The sequence below is a fragment of the Gorilla gorilla genome, chromosome 5 (assembly GCF_029281585.2).
Source record: "Gorilla gorilla gorilla isolate KB3781 chromosome 5, NHGRI_mGorGor1-v2.1_pri, whole genome shotgun sequence".
NCBI classification, from domain to species: Eukaryota; Metazoa; Chordata; class Mammalia; order Primates; family Hominidae; genus Gorilla; species Gorilla gorilla.
Genome location: NC_073229.2, coordinates 178,965,007 through 178,989,514, shown reverse-complemented (window position 1 = coordinate 178,989,514; position 24,508 = coordinate 178,965,007). Strand labels below are relative to the sequence as shown.

The window sequence follows — 24,508 nt, the reverse complement described above, 5'->3', positions numbered from 1 at the left end:
TCTTAGAACTTATTGACACTAAAGTACTACATAGTTTATCTGTTTTGTTTATTATCTGTTTTTTTCACAGATAATAAATGTGTGAAACATGGGCTAGTAAACTTTACAGCATTTGAGGCTTTATGGGTCATGTGGTCTCTGCTGCAAGTGTTCAACTGTTATTGCAAAAAAAAAAGTAATACAGAATAGGAAAACAAGTGAGCATGGCTATGTTTCAATAAAACTTTATTTACAGAACAGGCTACCAACAGGATTTGGACCATGGGTATTAGGTTGCTGACCTCTGCGCTACACTCTACAAGAGGAAGAATTTTTGTCTGTTTGTCTCACTGCCATAATTCCAGTTCCTAAAATTAGGCCTGACACACAGTAGAAACTAAAATATGTATTAAGTGAATACACTGGAATAAGCAGTCATTGGCGGGGTGGGGTGAGGAGTAGGCCTGACAGGAAGAAAAAAAATGGTTCAAAATTTTACCTTGGTCTGAGAAACAAATATTCTGAAAATTAGCTAACTCTGATAAAAGAGCTAAGGTGTGAAGAAAAAAGGTGTATGCATCTATTTCAGTTCTTTTTCAAATGTTTAGATTTCCTATTGGTTATAACTGCAAATCATTTTGTCAATTTTTAATTGAAATCTTTTAAAATAAAAAGATAATTTTGGGGATTAAAAAAAAGCAGGCTGATGATTATTTGGTATTTTAAAAGGCATCCCAGAAAGTATATAACATTGTATGAATCTGAACTCCCTAAACTACGATTCTATTGCTGCTATTTTCAACACGGATACCACTCAAAATAATCTGCAAAGTGTTTCAAAAAAACTTCTCAAGTTCCCACTTAAACTGAAGCAATTAGAAATATTCAGTTTCAAAAATCCCTCCCACACATAACTCTCAAGTATCAAATTGAAAAAAAACACACATATATTTAAAAATGCTACATTTATATAGACTTCTATACTTTCTAATCTATACTTTGACATCTATTAAAATAGGTCCCATTAAGCATGTACACTAGGGCATAGTAATGTATCTTTTCTCTTTTTTGGGAGATGAATCCAGGATACACAGTTAACGCTGTCATCCCAAATTCACTTCAGCTACAACCTTCTAAGCATACTTTTTTTAACAATAAAAAGACCTTAGAATTCTTACCAGTATTTACAGTCTCCTGATCAATCATGCCTCCTTCTGCAAAACCTTCCAAGTCATCCACTTTAACTTTTTCCCATGGTATATATGTAACTCCAAGATCCACATCCCAGAATTGTTTGTATTCTGTTTTTACACCTTTGTTTAAAGCCCAAGCGATCTATTGTAAATGGGAAGAGGAAAAAAGAAAGGTTATATATACATACTATAAAAACAAGGTAAAAAGTTCAAAATTTTATTTAAACAATGTAAACACATTAAAATTGGTTTTAGAAAACAGCTGGAAAAGCAAAGCTGAAAATCTAATAGTAGCCAAAAGAATTTTTTTCCAGTTGTTTCCCTTTGTCTGAGACAGGGTCTCACTCAGTCACCCAGGCTGGAGTGCAGTGGCATGATCATGGTTCACTGCCTTGACCTTCCGGGCTCAAGCCATCAATATTCCTGCCTTACCCCTGCAGCAGCTGGGACTGCAGGCAGGCAACACCATGCCCAACTAATTTTTGTATTTTTTTAGTAGAGACAGGGGTTGTCCTTAAGTGCTGGACAGGTGTGAGCCACTGTGCCTCGCCAGTTTTGTTTTTTAAAATAAAACTTACATTAGACATAGTATTTACAATAAAGGATTTCCACTTCTTTTTGTAACTCTAATAGTGCAGTGCAATTCCAAAGAAAATCCAAATCCACTTTTCACCATAAAAATGTCAACCTACATGAGGGGTGATTAGAATAGCATTTTCTTCACTTTTTGAGACAGGGTCTCACTCTGTCGCCCAGGCTGGAGTGCAGTAGCATGATCACGGCTCACTACAGCCTTGACTTCATGGGCTCAAAAGATCCTCCCACCTCAGCCTCCCAAGCAGCTGGGACCATAGATGCATACCATCACACTCAGCTAATTTTTAAGTTGTTTTGTAGAGATGAGGTCTCGCCATGTTGTCCAGGCTGCTCTTAAGACACTCCTGGGCTCAAGTGATCCTCCCACCTCAGCCTCCCAAAGTGCTGAGACTGCAGGTGTGAGCTGCCACACCTGGTCTGTTATTTTAGAAAAAATCTTTTATTCCAGAGGAGACTAGGGACACTTTAGTTTACACAAGAAACTCAGTCATGAATGAAAAAAGATGAGCATATATTAACTTTAATGAAAGTAAAGTTTTTAATTCAGTTGCAGAAACTGATGAGATAAATAAACTTCAAATAACAGAAATCAAACTGAGTTAATCATAGAAAGTAATGGAAAGATATTTAAAAAACTCTCAGTACAAAGATTAGGAAGAAAATAAAAATATTCTGATAGATAATCTCTTCACAAGGGCCTGGTTTATATTTTAAAAAGATGTCAAGAAAAAAGAAGAAATCAATAACATAATTAGAAGGTATAGTTAAGGAGTACTGGGAGGAAAAGTCAATGAAAGACAATACTATAAAATGAACACGTTGTACTCAGAATGGTGCCCTAGTTGACTCAGAAAGCTGTGCAAGTGTAATTTCAAGGAAGTAATTGACTAAAGTTCTCGTTATTGGACTTATTTTTACCTACATCTAATTCTATAACTCAACGAACTGAAACAATAAGTTTCTGATGAGGTTTGTCCATAACATTTAAAAAGAATATAATACAGAGACATTCTAATAATCCAATAAAACAAGAGCTTGTGACCCTCTTGTGAAAAACTCAGACTTTAACATAACAGGTATTAAAAATACTGCTCCCCTACCCCAAGTTCCAATCCACCAAATCTCACCTTAATGACCTTGGACCCAATTTTATATGATCCAGAACTGAGTTTCTGAAGAGCTCGAAATGCATCTTGTCGATGAACCATGCAGACATAAGCACAGCCCCGGGGAGGAATCATCTAATAAAAAAAAAAAATTGTTTTAAGAAAAGGTATAAGAACAGAAACTCATTCTGGTATTTTATGGTTTAAATGACACAAAACATTGACTACTTACTAATACTTCAATTCTGATAGATTACTGACTTATTTTCCCCTTTCTTCCTCCAGCTGTTTATTAGTAGGTACAATTCATGTACAATTAATAACTCAATTTTTAAAATCCCAAAATTCAGAACTCAATTAGGTATCATAAGCCACGATAAATGTGAAATCTTAAATATCATATGGCAATATTTTCTGAATACAGAAAAAGAACTATTAAAAGCAAAACAAAATGTATAACTTCGTATATATAATACCACCAGATAAAAGGAAAGTAGTATTATATGGCCAAAATATTTGAAGGCAACAATTTATTCCTAATATTACTTCAATTTTTCCAAATGTTATACTGAGTAATGCAAAGAGTATTCTTCTTTTGGGGAATTATCTTATCCTTAATATAAAATCCATAATCTGAAACAACTGATGATAAAAATTTTCAGTCTTATAAAACTTTATTTTGTTCAAGTGCTTCTGGCAAAAGTTTTAACATAAAGAAAATAGCCTCAGTGTTAAGATCTGAGACTGATTTATAAAGCATTTAACTATTCTACACCAGACCATAAAATTATCCTTAATATATTAACTCAGAAAACTATTCACAGCATTCGTTTCTTTCTGAGAAACTCAAAAGGCATTCTATCATTTTATTTTCACTCTATACCTAATAAGCCATATCTGTTATTAAAGCTTACATAGAAACCTTTTCCTCAGCCTTGCTAACACTTTAAGCTACTGCCTCTTTAATATTAATATCAAACTTATTAAAAGAGAAATATATCTAAACCTTGACATTCTTCTTTATCTATTGCAATCTAGCTCTAATTCCTCACCAACCCACTGGAAAATACTCTACTCTCTTCAAGCTCACCAATGACCTACTAAATGCCAAACTGAATGGACTTTGTCTTTGAAGTCCCCAAAATTAAATGAGTGGATTATGAATCTTCATTTCACAAAATAACTTAGTGCTTATTATTTATAAGTACTATGCTCTCAAAACGTAATACAATAAAGGAGAGGGATAAGGCAAACAGATGCTCAAGGGACCGTGATACAAGAAAGATTACAAATACGATCATCAAACAGGAAAATCCAAAATGCTACTTGGACGCAAGGTCTGTTCAGAGCAATGATTCCTGCTGTGCGTCAGAACCACCTATGCAGCTGTGACACTTTGCTAAAAATTTGAAGACGTTGAGCATGGGCATCCCTAATTTTTCAAATGTCAAGACATATTACTGATATGCAGCTAGAACTGAGAATCACTAGTTTAAAGGTAGGGGTAAATCAGAAAGAAACTTCAGAGAAAGTATATGATTATAGACTCTGAAAGACAGTGATGTTTTGACAGGTAAAATCTAAAAAGACAAAAGAATAAGAGAGGTCGACAGCACTCTTGTGGTATAGAAAGAGAAATCTGAAGTACCCAAGTTGAAATCCATAACCAATCATCTTTTTATCACCTGTGTAACTCAAGCAAATCACTAAGTTTCCTCACTAGAAAACAACAGTATTTGAATTACTTAACCAGCTTCTTATGAGGCTCCAAAAAGATCATACACAGTCAAAAGTAAGATGCAAAATGGTTCAACTCAACTCAAATAAAGAATTCTGTTACTATTACAGAAAAGTCAAGTTTGGCCATTTAAGGAAGACTAGGAACTAAGACTAGAAAGGAAAACTGGGCAATTTTCTGATAAATAATGATAAAAAGATCCCACAGACATAAAACTGTAACCACAGGGAATGAAATCAGACGCCTGATGAATTAAGTCTCCTCATACTTCCTGTTTACCAGGATGGATGGATGGATGGATAAATGTCTCCCCAAACAAATGACTACAAAACATTTCATCACACAGCAGGAGGAAGAAAGACAGACAGCATGTAATTTTTAAATAAAAGAAGAATTAAAATAGCTAACCAAAGATGTCTGACCCTCAGGGAAAAGCATCAGGCCTCATGAAGAATAAAACACAGACTCAAAGGAGGAGACTGAGTGGTGCAAAACTAGTGCAAGAATCAAGAGTGAAAGAGTTATGCTCAACTTACTAGCAATTCGCTGGCCATACTGATTTTCTTACCTAACATTTGCTCTGTTTGATAAAAAAGAGAGTAAAAGAGCATGAGAGGGTGAGAGAGTGAGAAGAAAAAGGCAAAAGAAACTGGGATCCTAAGTCCAGCTGTGTCTCCACGACTGTTTCTGTGGTCATGTGCAAGTGACTACAATTCTGTGGAACTCTCATTTCCTCAGACGCAGTTTTTAAAAAAAGGGAATTAAAACAGACCACACATAGGGTTCCTGCTAAGTCAAACATTTGATGATGTCAGGAATCAAGCATGGTACACTGCTATAAAACTCAAGAACATTTTGTTAGAATTCCACTAAAAAATAAAAATAATTAAGGAGAGAAACAGCACCAAAATAAACACAGACATTATCAAAATAAAGCAATCCTTTTAAAGATGTGTATTATTTAAGGCAGACATTACTGGGCTAATTAGGAACAGAAGTGATTCTTTGTATTAATAAAAACCTCCTTTTTTAAAACCTTAAATTATTAAGAACTGATACTTACATTAATGGATTCAATCTGTCCAAACTCTTCAAACAGGTTGGTTAAGTCTTGCTGTGTTGCCTTCTTGTCCACTTGCCCAACCCAGAGAGTAGTACTACATACTGTCAAGACACAAGAGACAAATGACCTAAATCATCTAGACATAGTTACTTCTTTGAAAAGTAATTGAGGAAAAAGCAGTAATACACATAATAATTAAATTTAAGATAATATATTTAAAAATAATTGTCAACGAACACTTGCATCTGTTATGTTTAAAAACAACTAAAATCACAAGTATTAATTCACATCTCTGCCAAGTCAACCACTTACATGTCACCTGTTTTCAAGCTTGGCTGCACACCTGAACCATCTGTGGATGCCAGGGTCCCACTCTAAGAGGATGAGTGGCATGCAGGGTCAAAGACAGGAACTGAGAGTTGTAAAATTCCCTAGGTGATTCTAATGTGCAACAAAGTTTCAAACCCACTTCTCACCGTAATCCCATTTGTGAACCTTTTATTTATTTATTTATTTTTTGAGATGGAGTCTCACTCTGTCGCCCAGGCTGGAGTGCAGTGGCACAATCTCGGCTCACTGCAAGCTCCGCCTCCCAGGTTCATGCCATTCTCCTGCCTCAGTCTCCCGAGTAGCTAGGACTACAGGTGCCCGCCACCACACCCGGCTAATTTTTTGTATTTTTAGTAGAGATGGGGTTTCACCATGTTAGCCAGGATGGTCTCGATCTCCTGACCTCATGATCTGCCCGCCTCGGCCTCCCAAAGCGCTGGGATAACAGGCGTGAGCCACCGCACCCGGCCTGTGAACCTTTTAAGCGTCTTTCTGTGCTGGAAGGATTAAGTGAATGTGTCTCCCTAATCAAGAGATAAATCTAAAAACAGCATCTTATCCTTAAGGAAACAATCCTTTCTGGGAAGATACAAAGGGAAAATGGCCAAATTAGAACCCCTTAACCCCTTGAAAGACTTAAAGATACTTAACTGTTGAAAGCCACATCCCCTTAACAAATATTAAACATGAGACACCTTGCCTACTTTCAGCTGTACTGTTCATGCCTCCACGAATGCCTCCTTTTACAGAAGACATTTATTTAAAAAATATTTATAGCTGACACCTTTGCAGAATTTTCATATGTTATATTTGGATTTATGTCAATGTCCACATTTCTGGCTACCTTTGATCTATAATAAGACAGGTTTCAGGCAGGTTTTACTCTATGGCTAATTTAGCCCCACATGAAGGTACCCTTGGCAAGATCACTACTGAGTGCCCTAGGCTTTTCAACCAGGTCTCTCCACTCTGGCTAGTCAGAACTCTAACATCTTCTAGACCTGTGTAAGCTTTAGGAATCACTTAGCTAACACAGAGTCCCTGGTCATTGTTCTTTCCCTGCAAGCTGTTTATCTCCTGTAAGTCTTACCCTATGCATATTCAATTTAATCTTCAACCAAAGTCTCAAGGAGCTCTGCATTAGGTTTGTTTTTCGTTTGTTTGTTTCTGAGACAGGTTTCACTCTGTTGCCCAGGCTGGAGTGCAGTGATGCGATCTCGGCTCTGCAACTTTCACCTCCCGGGCTCAAGTGATCCTCAGCCTCGCGAGTAACTGGGACTACAGGTGTGCATCATCATGCTCAGCTAATTTTTGTTGTATCTTTAGCAGAGATGTGGTTTCACCACGTTGCCCAGGCTGTCTCAAACTCCTGGTCTCAAGTAATTTCAAAGTGCTGGAACTACAGAGGCAAGCCACCATGCCTAGCCTTGTAACAGTTTTTTATTGCTGCTATAACAAAATAACATGAAGTTAGAATAAAACAAATATATTCTCTTATAGTTCTGAAGATCTACAATGGGTCAGCAGGTATGCATTGGCTCTAGGGGAGAATCTGTTTCCTTACCTTTGCTAGGTTCTACAAGCTGCCTGCCTTCCTTGGCTCATGGTCCCATCCTTCGTCTTCAAAACCACCTCCACATTTCCCAAATTCTCTCTCGTTTCATTATCACATCACCTTTTCTCTTCAACGTACTTGCTTCCCTCTTATGTACCCGTGTAATTAAACTGGGCCTTCTGGATAATCCAGGTTCATCTCCCCACCTCATGATCTCTAATTTAAAAGGGCCTGAAAAGTCCCTTTTGCCATACAATGTAACATATTTAAAAATCCCAATGATTTAAATGTAGATACCTTTTAGGGTGCCATTATCCAATCTACCACAAACCCTTAACAGAAGTCTGGGGCTCTGTCATGGAAAAGATCCCCCCGCCCCTTTATTTTTGGAGACGAGGTCTTGCTCTGTCACCCAGGCTGAGGCTGGAGTGCAATGTCCTAATTATAGCTCACTGCAGCCTCCTACTCCCTGGATTTAAGGCCTCCTCCTGTCTCAGCCTCCACAAAAGCAGAAACTATAGGCACACCATCACCATGCTTGGCTAAGTTTTTATTTTTAGTACAGACATGGTTTTGCTCTTTCCCAGGCTGGTCTCAAATTCCTGGCCTCAAGCAATCCTCCCGCCTTGGCCTTCCAAAGTACTGGGATTATAGGTTTGAGCCAGTATACTCAGCCTTAAGGATTCTTCTGTTTTTTGTTTTGTTTTGTTTTGATACAGGGTCTTGCTTTGTTCCTCAGGTTGGAGTGCAGTGGCACAATCATATCCCACTGCAGCTTCTCAACCTCCTAGGCACAAGTGATTCTCCCACCTCTTTCTTGAGTAGCTGGGACTACAGAGGTGTGAACCACCTTGCCGAACTAATTTTTTTTTTTTTTTTTTTTTTTTGGCGGTAGTGATGGCATCTCACTTTGTTGCTCAGGCTGGTCTTAAACTCCTGGCCTCCTCAAACAATCTGCTGGCCTGGGCCTCCCAAAGTAGCTTGGATTACAGGTGTGAGCCGCTGCACCTGGCATTCTCTTTTTCCTCTTTATTACTGGTTCTGCATATTCCAGCTGCCTTAATCTCCCTGAACTCTGTTCTATATTTCCCATCTCTTTCAATATTATCTCTCTACACATTTTTCCCATAGGAAACTCCATTATTTTCCCCAGAAAGCATTAATGATTCTTGTCATCCCATGCAGAAGGGACACTTGATTCCTGGAATGTTATTATTCACTGGTGCTTTATATCCCCTAGACTATTCACGAAAACCTTGTGCTCTAAAATCCATGCTAAAGACCAATAAATCGTATGAAAACACTACCATATGTTTAAAATGTGTTAAGAAAGAATACAAACCACAGGAAATTGATACTGCTTTTGAATAAGGAGAGTTGTGAGGTAAACAATCAGATTATTTTTCACTGTATAGGCATACCTTGGAGCTACTGCAACTTTGGTTCCAGACCACCACAATAAAGCAGATATCACAATAAGGTTAAGTCACATAAATTGTTCTTCCCAGTGCATACAAAAGATATGTTTACACTACACTGTAACCTATTAAGTGTGCAATAGCATTATGTCTAAAAACAAAAATGTACATACCCTAATTTTAAAATACTTTATTGAAAAAAAAAAAAAACAATGCTGACATAGAGACAAAGTAGGCACCTGCTATTGGAAAAATAGTGCCAAGAGAGATACTCAACATAGGGTGGTCACAACCCTTCAATCTATTTAAAAAAAAAAAAAAAAAGGAAGTATCTTCAAAGCACAATGGAGTGAAGTGCAATAAAACAAGGTATGCCTGTATTTGGTTATGCGTTTTTTATTCACGTGCTTTTTATTTTCTTTTTTGCTGTTTGTTGTGCCCATGAAAATAAAACAGAAATAAAAAATAAATTCCACAGTTAAAAACTATGTAAACAGCACACGTATTTACTGCGGCACTACTCACAGTAGCAAAGATTTGGAACCAATCCAAATGTCCATCAATGATAGACTGGATTAAGAAAATGTGGCACATATACACTATGGAATACTATGCAGCCATAAAAAAGGATGAGTTCATGTCCTTTGCAGGCACATGGATGAAGCTGGAAACCACCATTCTCAGCAAACTATCACAAGGACAGAAAACCAAACACTACATGTTCTCACTCATAGGTGAGAATTGAACAATGAGAACACTTGGACACAGGGCGGGGAACATCACACACTGGGGTCTGTCAGGGGGGTGGGGGGATGGGGGAAGGGTAGCATTAGGAGAAATACCTAATGTAAATGACAAGTTGATGTGTGCAGCAAACCAACACGGTACATGTATACCTATGTAACAAACCTGCACTTTGTACACAAGTACCCTAGAACTTAAAGTATAATTTAAAAAAAAAGAAAAAACTTAGATGACGGGTTGATGGGTGCAGCAAACCACCATAGCACCTGTGTACCTATGTAACAAACCTGCACGTTCAGCACATGTATCCCAGAACTTAAAGGAAAATAAAATAGAAAATTAAATGGTTTAAAAAAAAAAAACTGTGTAAACAGTGAAATCAACAACATGACAAATTAAGTGAGAAATTAAATGAGAGCAACTCCATATAAAATCCTTACTCTAATATTGGCAAATAGATAATTCTGAACGTCTTAATGGTAATCATGCGAGAAAGCACAGTAGAGATTTTTGTGGTTAAACGTTTGACATTATTTCTTTTATCGGCCAGCACTAAAATGTTTAGATGTATACCCTCACCCTAAGGGACAAACAAACTTCTAGAGCAAGGATAATCAATATTATCAGGTTGACACTAGCTCTCGCAACCAGGTAAAATTCATGCAAGATAGCCAAGGCCTACAAGAACTCCCAAAACTTAGTAAGAAGATGGCTATTGCCTTTTATTATAGGCCTGGGTTTCCAAGACGCTCTAGTAGCACAAATTATACCAATTATTTTTCTAACTCCCTGGCAGAGGGAATTTACGTGGAAGTCTTCAGAAATTAGATAACACAATCAATGTTTAGCTCTTTGGAAAGAATGACAATTTGTTCGATTTTATGTACTTCTTTGCCCATATGTAAACTCTTAGTTCATCTTAAAAGTCATAACCCACCAAGAATACCCTAGGCAGAATTTGGCACTAATTAAAACTTATTTTGCTGTGCTTAACATTCCTACCAAGTGAACCCTCCCCACACCTGCTCCAAAACCAAACCCCACCACTACCGAATCTGTTCTAATCATACGTAATTGACTAACATGTAACCATGCAAAGTTTGTACAGTAGAAATTATCCTGTAGTGCTAACCCATTAACGTTATAATTACTTTAAAAATTAGATATAGCTAAGTATATGCTTCCTTTAATAATTATTCCTACAGACCTGGTGGCCATAATTGCTAAGAATACTATAGACAGCAGTCACTGTGTCCATGCTACAGATACCAGCCTAGTCTGCCTTTTCAGTCAATACGTATTTTCTAACTTGCATTTGAAAAACAAACAAACAAAAAATCAACCCTCAATGACCTTGGTATTTGAATGGAATCTGTTCTTCCTTTTTCTTCTCTTCTCTATCATGTTACAAAAACCAGAGACATTACTCATTTACCAAACCACTTTTAAACTTAATCTGAAAATAAAATTTGGCTGAGAGACTTTGTAGCAGATAACTATTTTTTAAATATTAATTGAAACCAAAGCGTTGCAGATATATGTCACTTACCACTTAGTGTTTTAGATCTAATTGGAGGTAATCCCTTTTTCTGTCGTTCTTTCTCCCTTTCTCTGGCTCTCCTTTCACTTGAATACGACCGTGATGATTTCCTCTTTCTTTCTCTTGAGCGGGAGCGTGATCGCTTTCTGTGTTTACGCTTTCTAGAGCCAGACCGTGACCTAGACCTTCGTTTTCTTGGTGATCTACAAAAAATTTTCATTTTACTTCTAATGACAATGTTTTCTTTCTACCAAATCTGTCACTTCTAAGTGAGGGAAAAAACAATAACAAAAAAGTTGTCTTATATTTAGTGACAATATGTTAAAATATTCTGAAGTAAAATCAAGTCTCAAAAATGCATTTTACTTAAATCCGTGTGCTGCTTAGGTCCATATTAGTTGGCAATGATTCTGAGTATGGGTGACTATTCACAATGAAGAGGAAAAAGATTCTAAAAAGGGCCTCACTTTCTCTTAGTGCATTCCAACTCATTTTTCAAACAGAAGAACAGGAATGAAAGACTAAAGAAAATTAAAAGACCATTTAAGTGTCAAAGCATTAGGCCACTACATAATTCTGCTTAGTAGTTTCCAACTTATAAAATTTTATGGTGCTTGTAGAAGGTGACACTGAAACACTTTCTTTTTTGCCTGTCAACCACATGCCATTGAGCTCTCTTCAAAATGCTTAGTAAGATGCTGCTAATGACAAATGAAGATATCTTCAGCATTAAGATTGTTACTGCTTCAGGAAAATAATTCAGTGATACGCGGTGGGTTTAGAGAAAGTTGAACTGACAGGCTCTCATTTGCAATAGATAAATATAAAGAACTTTGTGACAAGAAAAAGAAATGACTGAAAAACTCATCAAACGTACTGCCCCTCTTACAGCATTTACTGTTCAGATTTTCAGGGGCATTCATATGCAAAAAATAGGATACAAAAATGTTAAAGACTGATGTCTTTAAGTTAAGCTCATGAAGAAAACTGTTTCCTAACGGTTTGGTATTACAGTTAATGTTTATAAAAATAAATTTTGTAGTTTCATTTTTATAACCATTTTTGATATCACTGTGAGATGAGTGGAATCCAGGAAATACGGCCTGACTTAACTGTTGTTCAGGGGCAACAATATTCTAAATTGGGTGTCATCATAATATTAACTAAAATAAAATATAATTCAAAATCCTGTCTCATGATATGGCTGCCAATCTTATGTAAATTACTGAAATAAATAGCCACAGATATACCAATTAAAACAGAACAAAGGTTATCTTGTTTTTGAAATAACTTTTTTTCCGAGAGACTGTGAAAAAATATGTCATCCCAAGGAAAATATTTCCTTTCATCCTGATGCAAAGAAATAAAGCCAACATTTTAAAGTTCACACACGGCTATTATTAAATATCATTGTAGAACCTTGAACGAGATCGTGAATGTGTTCTTGATCTTGAGCGAACCGCCACTTTCTTAGCTTCTTGTTCAAAGACCTCCTCTTCCACTCCATCTTGCCCTTCATCTATATCCATATCCTTGAAAGTCAAAAGAACAGCAAACAAACAAAAAGGCTGGTTGAGACAGAGTTACACATTGACAATTCTGTTTTTAAAAATATTGACAATAGGAGCATTAATGCCTAATACAGGGGTGTCCAATCTTTTGGCTTCCCTGGGCCCCATTAGAAGAAGTAATGTCTTTTGCCACACGTAAAATATACTAACACTAATGACAGCTGATAAGCTTAAAAAAAAAAAAGAAATCGCAAAAACAAATCTCATATTGTTTTAAGAAAGTTTACAAATTTGTGTTGGGCTGCATTCAAAGCAGTTCTGGGCCATGTGCTTGGCTTAGGGGCCATGCTTAGGCCTTGGACAAGCTTGGCCTAATAGGTGAAACAATTACAAAGTGGAGCTTAAGTGTGGGAAAAATATATTCAGGGCACTGCTAGTATAAAATATTTTATATGATTTCTTTAGCTACTTTTAGAAATTTATGACCCAGAAAAACATTTACTTTTACCTGTTGCTGAATATCTATGGAATCATCCAAATTGACTTCAGGTTCAAGAAAATGCTGCTGACTACTCCCTTGTGATGGTGACGCTGAATGCTCTGACCCAAATGTTCCTTCCTGACTATCCTGAGGAGTGGCCTATTGAGAACATATACAAACACACAAAGATTGGGAGATACCTTTTGTTATGAATGAAAATGTAAACACAGCAAACATCACAATTACATGTTTAAAAACAAGAGCCATACATAAAAGAAATTCCATGTTAAATCATTTATAAAGTAATCAATCCAAAATTAAACATTTGTATAAACTCATTTTTATATAAAAGCAGAGAACAGCTCCATAAAAGGAAGGGACTAAAATATTAAAATGGTAAAATCAAGTAAATTTTCAATTGTGAAAATATAAACTACAGAGGACTAATAAAGAAATTATAGCATGAAAAATACATAATGGCAGTCAGTTAAATGAATCTAGATTTTCACTGATAATTGGCATTAATAAAAAATGCTACAAAGAAAAAACAGGCCAGGCACAGTGGCTCACGCCAGTAATCCCAGTACTTTGGGAGGCTGAGGCGGGTGGATCACAAGGTGAGAAGTTCAAGACCAGCCTGGCCAAGATGGTGAAACCCGTCTCTACTAAAAATACAGAAAAATTAGGAGGGCACGGTGGCGGATGCCTGTAATCCCAGCTACTCAGGAGGCTGAGGCAGAGAACTGCTTGAACCTGAGAGGCGGAGGTAGCAGTGAGCTGAGATCTGCATTCTAAATCTCACATAGGTTTTATACTATCTACCTTATAAAAACAGTTCTAGTTTTCTTTACCACTCTCTTTTCTTCATTAGATTCATTTTTAAACAATGAGGTTTTTCAGAACTTCTATTCCTTTCAAAGGGATCTTATTATTCTAAGCTGTGAAATTTTGGAACTGATATACAGAGTAATTAACTAAGCCCAGAGTTCTCTCTTTTTGGTAGGTGAGATTCTTACAACAGACTCCTCTCTCTCAAGTTTATTTTTACTTCAATAACATGGTGTTAATTACAAGCTTGTTAAGACTACTTGATTCTGCTAAGAGAGAGACTATTAAAAACCTAAAGTACTACGAGGATTACAGTGCTTCTGCTAAACCTTCTAAAATGAAACTATGACTAAAGCAATTCACAAAGTGTTACATTTATAGCTCAACAAATCTGTTGTTTGGATAAATTCTTCCATCACGACTACCTCCTGCCTCTCTTAACAGTTCTGTGATTTTTGTATTATTATATCACTGATGAGCTGTTTGTTTTGAGTTACAACTTTGTTTTTTCTTTAAATAACATCTAAATGTTATTAATTGTGTTCTATCTTCAACTTCTGGGTTCTCAGGCAGATATATTTGCTTGACATAAAATACTGCCCCTACTCTGGCCACTTATATCAGAATTGTTTCTTCAAAAAAAGGTATGAAATTCCATTCTCATAATTCTAGGCATGAGTTCCAATGCAGCAAATATCATTAACATCCATTTTATATTACTGTTTGCATTAAAAAGTCAAGTTCAGACCCCAATGTCTCAAGTTTGCTATCTCTTCCATCTAAAATAACTGTTCCCCCCCTCCATGCTCCTAGAATCCTTCAGCTGTACCTCTATGACAAAAATAAAGAATTCTGCCAGGTGTTCATACAGATGTACGTGCTCCATTAGAGAAGAGGTTACCTGATGCCACAACCTCATTTCTGTTCATCTTTGTATGTATCATTTGCCTAACAAGTAACACATACTTAAAAATATTTTGTGATATTTTTGTTAAACTCATTAATGCCAAAACTTTTTTAATATTAGGATGTACGCTGGGGAGGGAGGGGGGTTTCCTAATACTTTTATTCTGAACAGTTTACATGCGTAACCATTTCTCACATACAGCAGAAAAAGGCTTTGTAATAAATTTAATCCTAGCTCTACAACTTAACATATTTTATCAGTTCTAAGGTGCAATATTTTGTCAAAGATTATCAAATTCATAAGATGAACTTAAAGGATCCTTACAACTCAAAAGGATGTTACATTTAGTTATCGATGTTTTAAAATTCTTTTTTTTTTTTTTTTTTTTTGAGACGGAGTCTGGCTCTGTCGCCCAGGCTGGAGTGCAGTGGCGCAATCTCAGCTCACTGCAAGCTCCGCCTCCCGGGTTCACGCCATTCTCCTGCCTCAGCCTCCCGAGTAGCTGGGACTACAGGCGCCCGCCACCACGCCCGGCTAATTTTTTGTATTTTTAGTAGAGACGGGGTTTCACCATGTTAGCCAGGATGGTCTCGATCTCCTGACCTCGTGATCCGCCCGCCTCGGCCTCCCAAAGTGCTGGGATTACAGGCGTGAGCCACCGCGCCTGGCCAAAATTCTTAGCTATGCATAAAATAACCGCACATCTTAAGTCAGATAATATATAACACTAGCTGTACACTGCTGCATGAGATGTTTAATCTCACCAAGCTTCAACTTCCTCTGGGATAAAATGGGAGTCATAATGCCCATCGCCTAAGGGTTAAATGTATACAAGCCTACCACATACCTAATAAAGCTCCTGCTACATGCTAACAGCAAATACGTTTTAAAAATTAAAGATAGCAATCTACATGGCCATCATCATTGTCACCATTAACATAATCATCAACTTGCTTGATAGGGAACAGAGAGAAAAACAAGTTTAGTTTTAAGTGGTAATTCTGAAACCCCCTCCATCCTGTTCTCTGCTTCCAGTACACTGAAATTAATTTCTACAATGTGCATTCATAAGTTACCAGAACACGATTACAGAAAAAACCATAAAGGTCCTGAAAAAAATGGTCTATAAGAGTTGAAAAAATATCACCATAACAAACTTTAGAAAGAAATAAAGTAGCTGGTAAAAGCTAAATAGTTGAGAAAATATTCTATTAAGACCAATTAAAAAAAAAAAAGCCAACCCACAAAAATGCCAATTTATAGAATATAAATAGTAATAACTCTAAAGACCACAAGATGGGGTTATAAACCTTTTGAGGCTGTTGCTGCTCCAAGAGCTGCTGTCTGAGATGTTCTAGGTTTTGCTGTTGTAGTTGTTCTGCTATCTGATGAAAAATGGAATTGTTCACAGATTCTGAAACGTGAGAACTAAAAGGAAAAACAGGTGGAAATATATTTTAAAACCCACTAAAGATACTATGAAAATAACTGAGTATTCAAAGAAAACAAAAAAGTCAATTCAATAAAACATATTCTACTGCATGTTTTCTTTTGCAATTTTAATACTCAAAGCAGAATACTTGAGAACATTAATATATTAAAAGAAAAATACATTCTTCAATTGTACATCAATAGATGGATAACGTGTCAGAGATGCTCTGCTGAAGATCTGATATTACCATTTCAGGCTATTAAATACATATAAATTACTGCTTTTTCATTAGAGCATATTAAGAAAATCTCAATATTTATAAAAAGTTTAAACATTTAAACATTGTTACTTTAACTCCTTCTCTTACTATGAGATACAAAAACAGTCTATCAATCAGTATGTGTGAAATCTACCATTGTAATTGACCATAAAACTTATAAAACTAATATTCTTCCTTTAGAAAATCATATACATTATTAGGTATGTTAACAGAGACAGATACTGCTTAAATAAGAAAAAATAATAGTTTAACTATATTCTTGGAAATTCACACCTGGAATACACCTGGGATTCTGGGTGCCACAAGGTAAGACATTAACAATAAAAAGGGCATCCCAAAAGAGCCAAACAGGATGGTGAGAAGTCTTGAAACAGTTGGAAAAAAGTGTACTTCATCTGAAGCAAATAAACCTAAGGGGAAGAATGATACCTGTCTTCAAATAATGAAAAGCTACATCTCTAAAGACAGGGGAGTAAATTTGATTCCTTGCTTCAGAAAGCAAAACATGGGTCAGTGTATATTAATAGAAAATAAAGGAAACAGGATTCAGCTCAACAAAAGAACACACAATAATAACAATTAGTTAACTTCTCATGACAGAAAGCATTAAAATACTGGATAAATAAACTGTATCATCAGGACTGTTAAAGGAGATTCTTACATTGTTTAGGACACTGATCAACATGATTTCAAACGCTGCTTGCAAGTTTGCAATTCATAATCTAAAATACTAGTTTTTAAATTTTGTCAAGGGGAATCATTTTACTAAAATGATACATTTGTATCTAACATATTCTAAAATTATGTTTTTGTTTATTACCCCAATATATACAACTAATAACTTCTGTTTGAAACAAGAGACCCACGGTCTTTCACCATTCATCCTTCTTCCATTCTCCCAACTTCTACCCCTGCCTCCTCCAACATCTTCCGCCTACTAGTCCATTCACATACCCTCACAGAACCTTGGGCACTGCAGAATTGTTTACGGAAAAAAAAGTAACTGATTTAATAAAAACATACAACACATTTCTTTACAAAAAAAAAAAATCCTCATAACTCCAATCCTTAATTCTCATTAGGCTGATGTGTTTCCACAATTTCATATGCTTTCTAGAAGTGGCCTCTAAGCACTAGAAGCAAGCTTCATTCCTAGTATTCCAACCACTCTTACAATTAAGTTAAATAACTTAAAGCCTAATAAGGAAAATACTACAACCAGATTTACCAGTATGTATCAATGTTCTTATAGGTAACTTTGATACAGTCTATTTGCAAAGATCTGAGAAAAGACTCAAAATAATACAAAGAGACAACAAGACATATCTCTACCACCTTTGTATAATGTTAGAGGTTCAACAGCTTGAAATAATAACCCCAACTTACTAAGTATACTTAGTAATTCAGATGGCAACATCCCACCCAATATAAAAAAACTATGACTATAAAGAAAAAATTCTTACAGTTGTGAAGCTGGAATTTCCTTTTTGGGTTCTTCACTATGCTCAGAGTCTTCCCCAAAATCAAACCTATCCATCAACTTCTGGGGGAAAGAAGGAGAAACAGACATATTAAAAAGTGCTTCACACAAATACAAGTTACAAATGCTATTTTAAATGTCAATGGCATTCCGTTATCTCTATCATTTAATGTGTAAATAAACATTTTGTATCACTTTATACTATTATAAAGTGTTTTGAGTAGATCTTTTCTTTAAAGCATTTTGATATGTATTATCTTACATAACAAAACAAATTATGATAGAGGCAGGATAAACACTAATACTCAAATTTTACAGAAGACTAAGAATTAAAATAATTAGGTGGTTTTTCCATGGTAATAAGCTTGATAAAACATCTAGGGCCATAATCAATGGATCTATTCCTAATATGGTTCTCATCTTAGAATGCTGTTATTCTTCTGAATGCTCAATTTAAAGGCTTTTTATGTGGTCTAGCTATTTAGTGTTAGACTATATTAGACTTAGAAGCTGCTGGCCAAAACAGTCTAAGTAATAATCCAATAAATCAGTATCTACTTTCCTATAAAAAGTACAAATTTTAAAAATATGAACACCACTTCCAAGTAGTATGATACTCCCATAATTAATAAGCATACTAAGAATATCACATACTAAATTTTACATGAAAGAGTTTAAGTTTTAGAAACACTTTAATTATTAATAATTTAGGCATTAACTTATTATAGTTACAGTATAGTGACTAGTTGTAGAGAAGTTTCCTTTAAACATTTTACATATTGATTAAAGAATTTTAATTTTTGCAGGTCCAAATTACAGAACCCAGAGCATCACAGTAAAATGTGGCACCCGTGAAAGAAATCAGACAAGCTCAGGAAGTAATCACTTGCCTCAGTGGTGAATACAAGATTTTACTGACTAGTTATTTTTAGTCAAATGAAAATATTTTAAATGTTTCAAAAATGTTTCAAAAAAAAAATTTTTTTTTTTGAGTCAAGAGTCTTTCTCTGTCACCCAGGCTGGAGTACAGTTGCTCAATCTTGGCTCACTGCAACCTCTACCTCCCAGGTACAAGCAATTCGCCTTCCTCAGCCTCCCCAGCAGCTGGGATTACAGGCATGCATCATCTGGCTAATTTTTGTATTTTTAATAGAGATGGGGTTTCACCATGTTTGCCAGGCTGGTCTCAAACTCCTGGCCTTAAGTGATCTGCCTGCCATGTGCTCCCCCAAAGTGCTGGGGATTATAGGTGTGAGCCACTGTGCCTGGCCTAAGAAAAATTTTTTTAATTACTTAATTTTTTTCAGAAGTTTGAACCTTTTGTAAAATTCAGACTGTCTTATACAGTGTACAGGAGATATTGAAAGTCTACAATAAAATTTATTTATAGAATTAAAATCCATATGATAGTATATAATATTTAATAATTCATATAGACTTGATCCGATATTTTAATTTCTACCTTGTTAAAGGAGACTCCCTGTTCTAAGGGAGTAAGAGTGTTGGCAGCTGCAGCTGCAGCTGTAAGTTGTGCCGTAAGAGCTTGCAACTGAACAACAAGACCAGCATCTAGGGCCTGCAGAATGGAAGGCTGTGGCTTCTGTTGTTGTATCTGTAAGGTTTGTATTAATTGTTGAAGCTGGAGAGAAAAAAATATATATTACAAAACAGATGTTGGGTTTTTTCTGTAAGAGTGGCCACCTAAAACTTTTAGTCAGTAAAATTAATCATTCCACACTCTCTTTGAAAAAAATATACTCTATTAATAAGTTAATTTTTTGAAGTTTTTCTGTGTACCTTATATAACACAGTCCTTAATAAGTTTGTCTTACTTCTGGAAAGTCAGCGAACTTTAAACAAAATAAAGTGATCTGTGACAACCAGATAAAGCGCTCATCACAAACTGACACCTTTTTCACTAAATTTCTCAACCTTGTTCAATTAACTCTTTAAACTCAGTAAAAGGACAAGTACTGAAAATAGCAGCAGCTTTTGCTATTATTCAGAATTACCATCTGAGCACGTACTTCCTGAAAGTTGGAGAGTCATTAAGAAATCTGTTTCTCAGAGTAGAGTCTGGCAACTAGTTATTAATAATAGTGTCATCTAGAGTTGAAGGCAACTCTTGTTCCCACCATGTACCCACCCCTGTTAAAAAACAGACACAACAGTGAGATCTTTAAGAGATTCTATAAATAAGAAAACCCTATATACATCCCAGAAATAAATGATAATCAATCTGGTTATAAGCCTGATTTAAATCCAAAAATTATTAGTTTAAAAGAGAAAAATAAAGACAGCAAAGCTACTGATAACCAAGACAACTGTACTCTTGAAGTTCAACTTCTAGGATGAAAGGACACAAAAACTATGTAAGATGACAGTAAAGTAATTTCATGCCTACTTAAAACAGTAACACTAGGAAACAAACTAGAGTCACTTCACTATCAACTAAACATTTTCTATAAAACTATTAAAATGATAGAAACACCGTATTTCCCCTTTACACTTTTTAACTGCTCCTTTTGACATCTCCATTTTTCCCATGGCACTGTTATTCTTTTGGTCACCCAGGTAAAAAACCATTGGAGCATCCAATTTTCTTTCTCTACTCTGACTTCGCAGTCTATCAATTACTGTCTTACTGACTCTGTTTGTACTATCCCTTTCAAAGTTTCTTCTGTCAAAAATATTTATTTTAATAGGCATCTTTTAAAATAAGAACACTTGCTTTATGAATTGTTTCCAAAATATTACCACAAAATAAAATTACTAATTCTATAATTTCACCTAATATACAGCTAATATTCAGTTTCCCAACTGTCTCAAAAATGTAGAAAATAGATTCAACCTAAGAGTACACATCGGTTTTTTAAAATATTTTTAAGTCTAGAATGACCCCATGTTTTCTATTGTATTTTCAGAAAGTATACAACCTTACTATTTTTCATAATCATTACCCTCCTTTCCAAAACCACTACTACCAAAAGAAAGATATTCTGTCTCTAGACTTCTCCTCTCTCTAATCCATGTAAAGTACGGTTAAGATCATGTGACTTCAACATTAACAAGTCCCTGGTGATTCCCCATTGCTTAGCAAATGAATCCTTTATTTCTGAGCCCACCATTTATAGATTTCACAGCCCAGGTCACACTTAAGTCTGCCATTTAACTTTGTCATTAATAGCTTACACAGACTATCTTTTCCTTCAAACAACTCAACTCTACAATATCCTTTGTATATCCAACACTGTAATGCTTTTGTACATCATTCATTCATTCCACAAAAACATATTGAACACCATCTACAACCTAGACATTGGACAGGCAGCTGTCAACAACCACAAAAAATTCTTACCCTAGTTTAGCATACATTCCAGTGGGAAGAGGTAGAAAAAAAACCAAGTAATTACATAACATAACAGAAGGTAGTAAGAGCTAAGGAAGGAAGTAAGCAGAGGCGAGAGAGAACGGGAGTGTAAAGAATGACAGGTAGAGTTTACAGTTTTAAATAGCAGTCACGGCCAGGTGCGGTGGCTCATGTCTATAATCCCAGTACTTTGGAAGGCCGAGGCAGGCGGATCACTTAAAGTCAGGAGTTTGAGACCAGCCTGGCCAACAAGGTGAAACCTTGTCTCTACTAAAAAATACAAAAATTAGCTGGGTGTGGTAGCAGAAGCCTGTAATCCCAGCTACTCAGGAGGCTGAGGCAAGAGAATTGCTTGAACCCGGGAGGCCAAAGTTGCAATGAGCCGAGATTGCGCCATTACACTCCAGCCTGGGTGACAGAGCAAGACCCTGTCTCTAAATAAATAAATAAATAAATAGTCACTGAAGGCCTTATTAAAGTGACATTTAAACAAAGACAAGAGATGAAACCATATGAATATATGAGGAAAGTGGGTTTTCAGTATAAAAAACTTCAAAAGCAGAGATCTTGGGGCAGGATTATAGGTAGTTTATTTAAGAAACAACAAAAAGGATGGAACAAGTTACAGGAGAAAGAGGTGAGAAAGCAAAGCAAAGGATAATATAAAACCAGGGTGGGGGGTGGGCAACATAAGCAAGTCTTATCATTAGTTAGAGAAGTCTATGAACTGGTGATAGAAAATGCTGGGAAGGAAACAATAGGTCAAACTGAGAACATACAAGGACCAATGAAGTGACTGCTGAAACTTGGGCTTTTAGTGCAGGTGCGATGGCTTGTGCCTGTAATTCCATCGACTTGGGAGGCGCAGGTGAAAGGACTTCTTGAGGCCAGGAGTCTGAGACCAGCCTGGGCAACACAGTGACATCCTGTCTCTATATAAAAATAAAAAATTGGCCGGGCACGGTGGCTCATGCCTGTAATTCCAGCACTTTGGGAGGCTGACGTGGGGGGATCGCCTGAGGTCAGGAGTTTGACAACAGCCTGGCAAACAAGGTGAAACCCCGTATCTACTAAAAATACAAAAATTAGCTCGGCATGGTGGCGGGTGCCTGCAATCTCAGCTACTCGGGAGGCTGAGGCAGGAGAATCACTCCGGGAGGCAGAGGTTGCAGTGAGCCGAGACAGCGCCATTTCACTCCAGCCTGGGTGACAGGCTAAGACTCCATCTCAAAAAATAATAATAAAATAAAATAAAAATAAAAAATTAACCAGGCATGCTGGCTACAGGTGTAGTCCCAGCTACTTGGGAGGCTGAGGTGGGAGGATCGCTTCAGCCCAGGAGTTCAAAGATGCAGTGAAATACAACTGCACCACTGCACTCCAGTCTGAGTGACAAAGCAAAACCCTATCTCAAAAACAAACAAACAAAACATCTTGGGCTTTTACTCTGAGTGAGACAGGGAGCCACTGGAGGATTCTAAGCAGAGGAGTTGCATGAACTCTCAGGTATTTAAAGGGTCATGTTACCTGCAGTATTGAGAACAGACTGTTTGGGGTAAGGGTAGAAGCCCCATTAAGTGGTTTCTGCAATAAACTAGGTAAGAAATGATGGTGGCTTGATTCTAGGAACTAGTGATAGAGGTGGTGAGTTAGTGATTCAGAATATATCCTGAAGGCAGAGGATTTCTTAACAGATTGGATCTGAAGAACAAAGGGAAGAAAGGAATCAAGGATGACTCTTAAGCTTTTGGGTATGAGCAAATGGAAAAATCGCATTTCCATTAACTGAGATGAAGATGCAGGTGGAGCAGGTTTTGTTTGAAAGACTCAGAATTCACTGTTTACTCTCAATTGTCTCTGTCTACGTAGCTCATCCTTAGCATCCATTTCTTACTCATCCTTTAAAAAACAAATTTAATTGTCATCTGTATAACAGAACTTTCCTGAACCAATTGTTCAAGCCAAAGTATTATCTCTAGTTCTGAATTTCCAAAGCCCTTCTTTTCTAAACTTCTCCCATGATTCTTATTAATTTTAAATTTAATTACATTTATGTGCAATTAATCTTGATTATTAAACTTTAGGCTTCCAGAGGCCCGAGAATGTTTCTTGCTCGTCTTGTATACTCCAGAACAAGGTACAGTGCCTCAAACACTGCAGGTCAAAGTAAATGTTTGCTGAAGGTTGAGTGAATGAAAAACAACCAATGAAGTGATACAGTATCACTGGACTTCAGACACCAAACTCTAAAAAATTTTAGTTTGATTTGAATAGTGAAGGGTGAGACGTATGAAAATTGGAGAAGTAGATGATAAAGTAAAAGGGAGTGCAACACAAGCAAAGAGAATACTTACGTTAATTTAGAGAAATCTATGAAACTTTGTAATCTAAGTAATGAAAAATGTTAGAAAAATATAACAGGTTACACTGAGAATAACTCTAAATACCACAAAGTTGGATTTTATTCTATGTATAATATGTAATTATTGCATGTTCCTGAGCTTAAGTTTAAAACATACAAGATCATTGATAGGCTGGGCACGGTGGCTCACACCTGTAATCCCAGCACTTTGGGAGGCAGAGGCAGGCAGATCACAAGGTCAGGAGATCAAGACCATCCTGGCTAACACGGTGAAACCCTGTCTCTACTGAAAATACAGAAATCAGCTGGGCATGGTGGCAGGTGCCTATAGTCCCAGCTACTCGGGAGGCTGAGGCAGGAGAATCACTTGAAACTGGGAGGCAGAGGTTGCAGTGAGCCAAGATTGCGCCACTGTACTACAGCCTGGGCGACACAGCGAGACTCCGTCTCAAAAGAAAAAAAAAATCACTGATAAAGACTAATCTTGCAAAGAATTAAAATGATGGATCAAAAAGGAAAGAGAAGCAGCAAAGGGATCAAAAGCTATTTAGAGGAGTACATCAACAGTCTAAAAATGAAGAACTAGGGTAGTAA

General features: G+C 36.4%; 1 protein-coding gene across 23 annotated transcripts in view; it reads right to left on the bottom strand.

Annotated features, from left to right (window-relative positions):
• Window positions 1-24,508, bottom strand: part of SCAF8 (SR-related CTD associated factor 8) — a 255,439-nt gene that overhangs the window by 167,162 nt on the left and 63,769 nt on the right. For 18 of the 23 annotated variants that reach the window (XR_008680904.2, XR_010134406.1, XR_008680900.2 and 15 more), the window contains 9 exons: window positions 19,645-19,821; window positions 18,166-18,245; window positions 16,301-16,418; window positions 13,283-13,414; window positions 12,683-12,795; window positions 11,273-11,466; window positions 5,677-5,777; window positions 2,897-3,010; window positions 1,158-1,314 (listed from right to left, as the gene is read on the bottom strand). Coding sequence is in view for 15 of the 23 variants with exons in the window: in XM_004044868.4 (XP_004044916.2) it covers window positions 1,158-1,314; window positions 2,897-3,010; window positions 5,677-5,777; window positions 11,273-11,466; window positions 12,683-12,795; window positions 13,283-13,414; window positions 16,301-16,418; window positions 18,166-18,245; window positions 19,645-19,821 (1,186 nt within the window). In the remaining 8 variants the exon portion in view is untranslated. The remainder of the gene's footprint in view (window positions 1-1,157; window positions 1,315-2,896; window positions 3,011-5,676; window positions 5,778-11,272; window positions 11,467-12,682; window positions 12,796-13,282; window positions 13,415-16,300; window positions 16,419-18,165; window positions 18,246-19,644; window positions 19,822-24,508) is intronic. The other 5 variants (XM_055391098.2, XM_055391099.2, XM_055391094.2 and 2 more) reach the window with 1 other exon arrangement.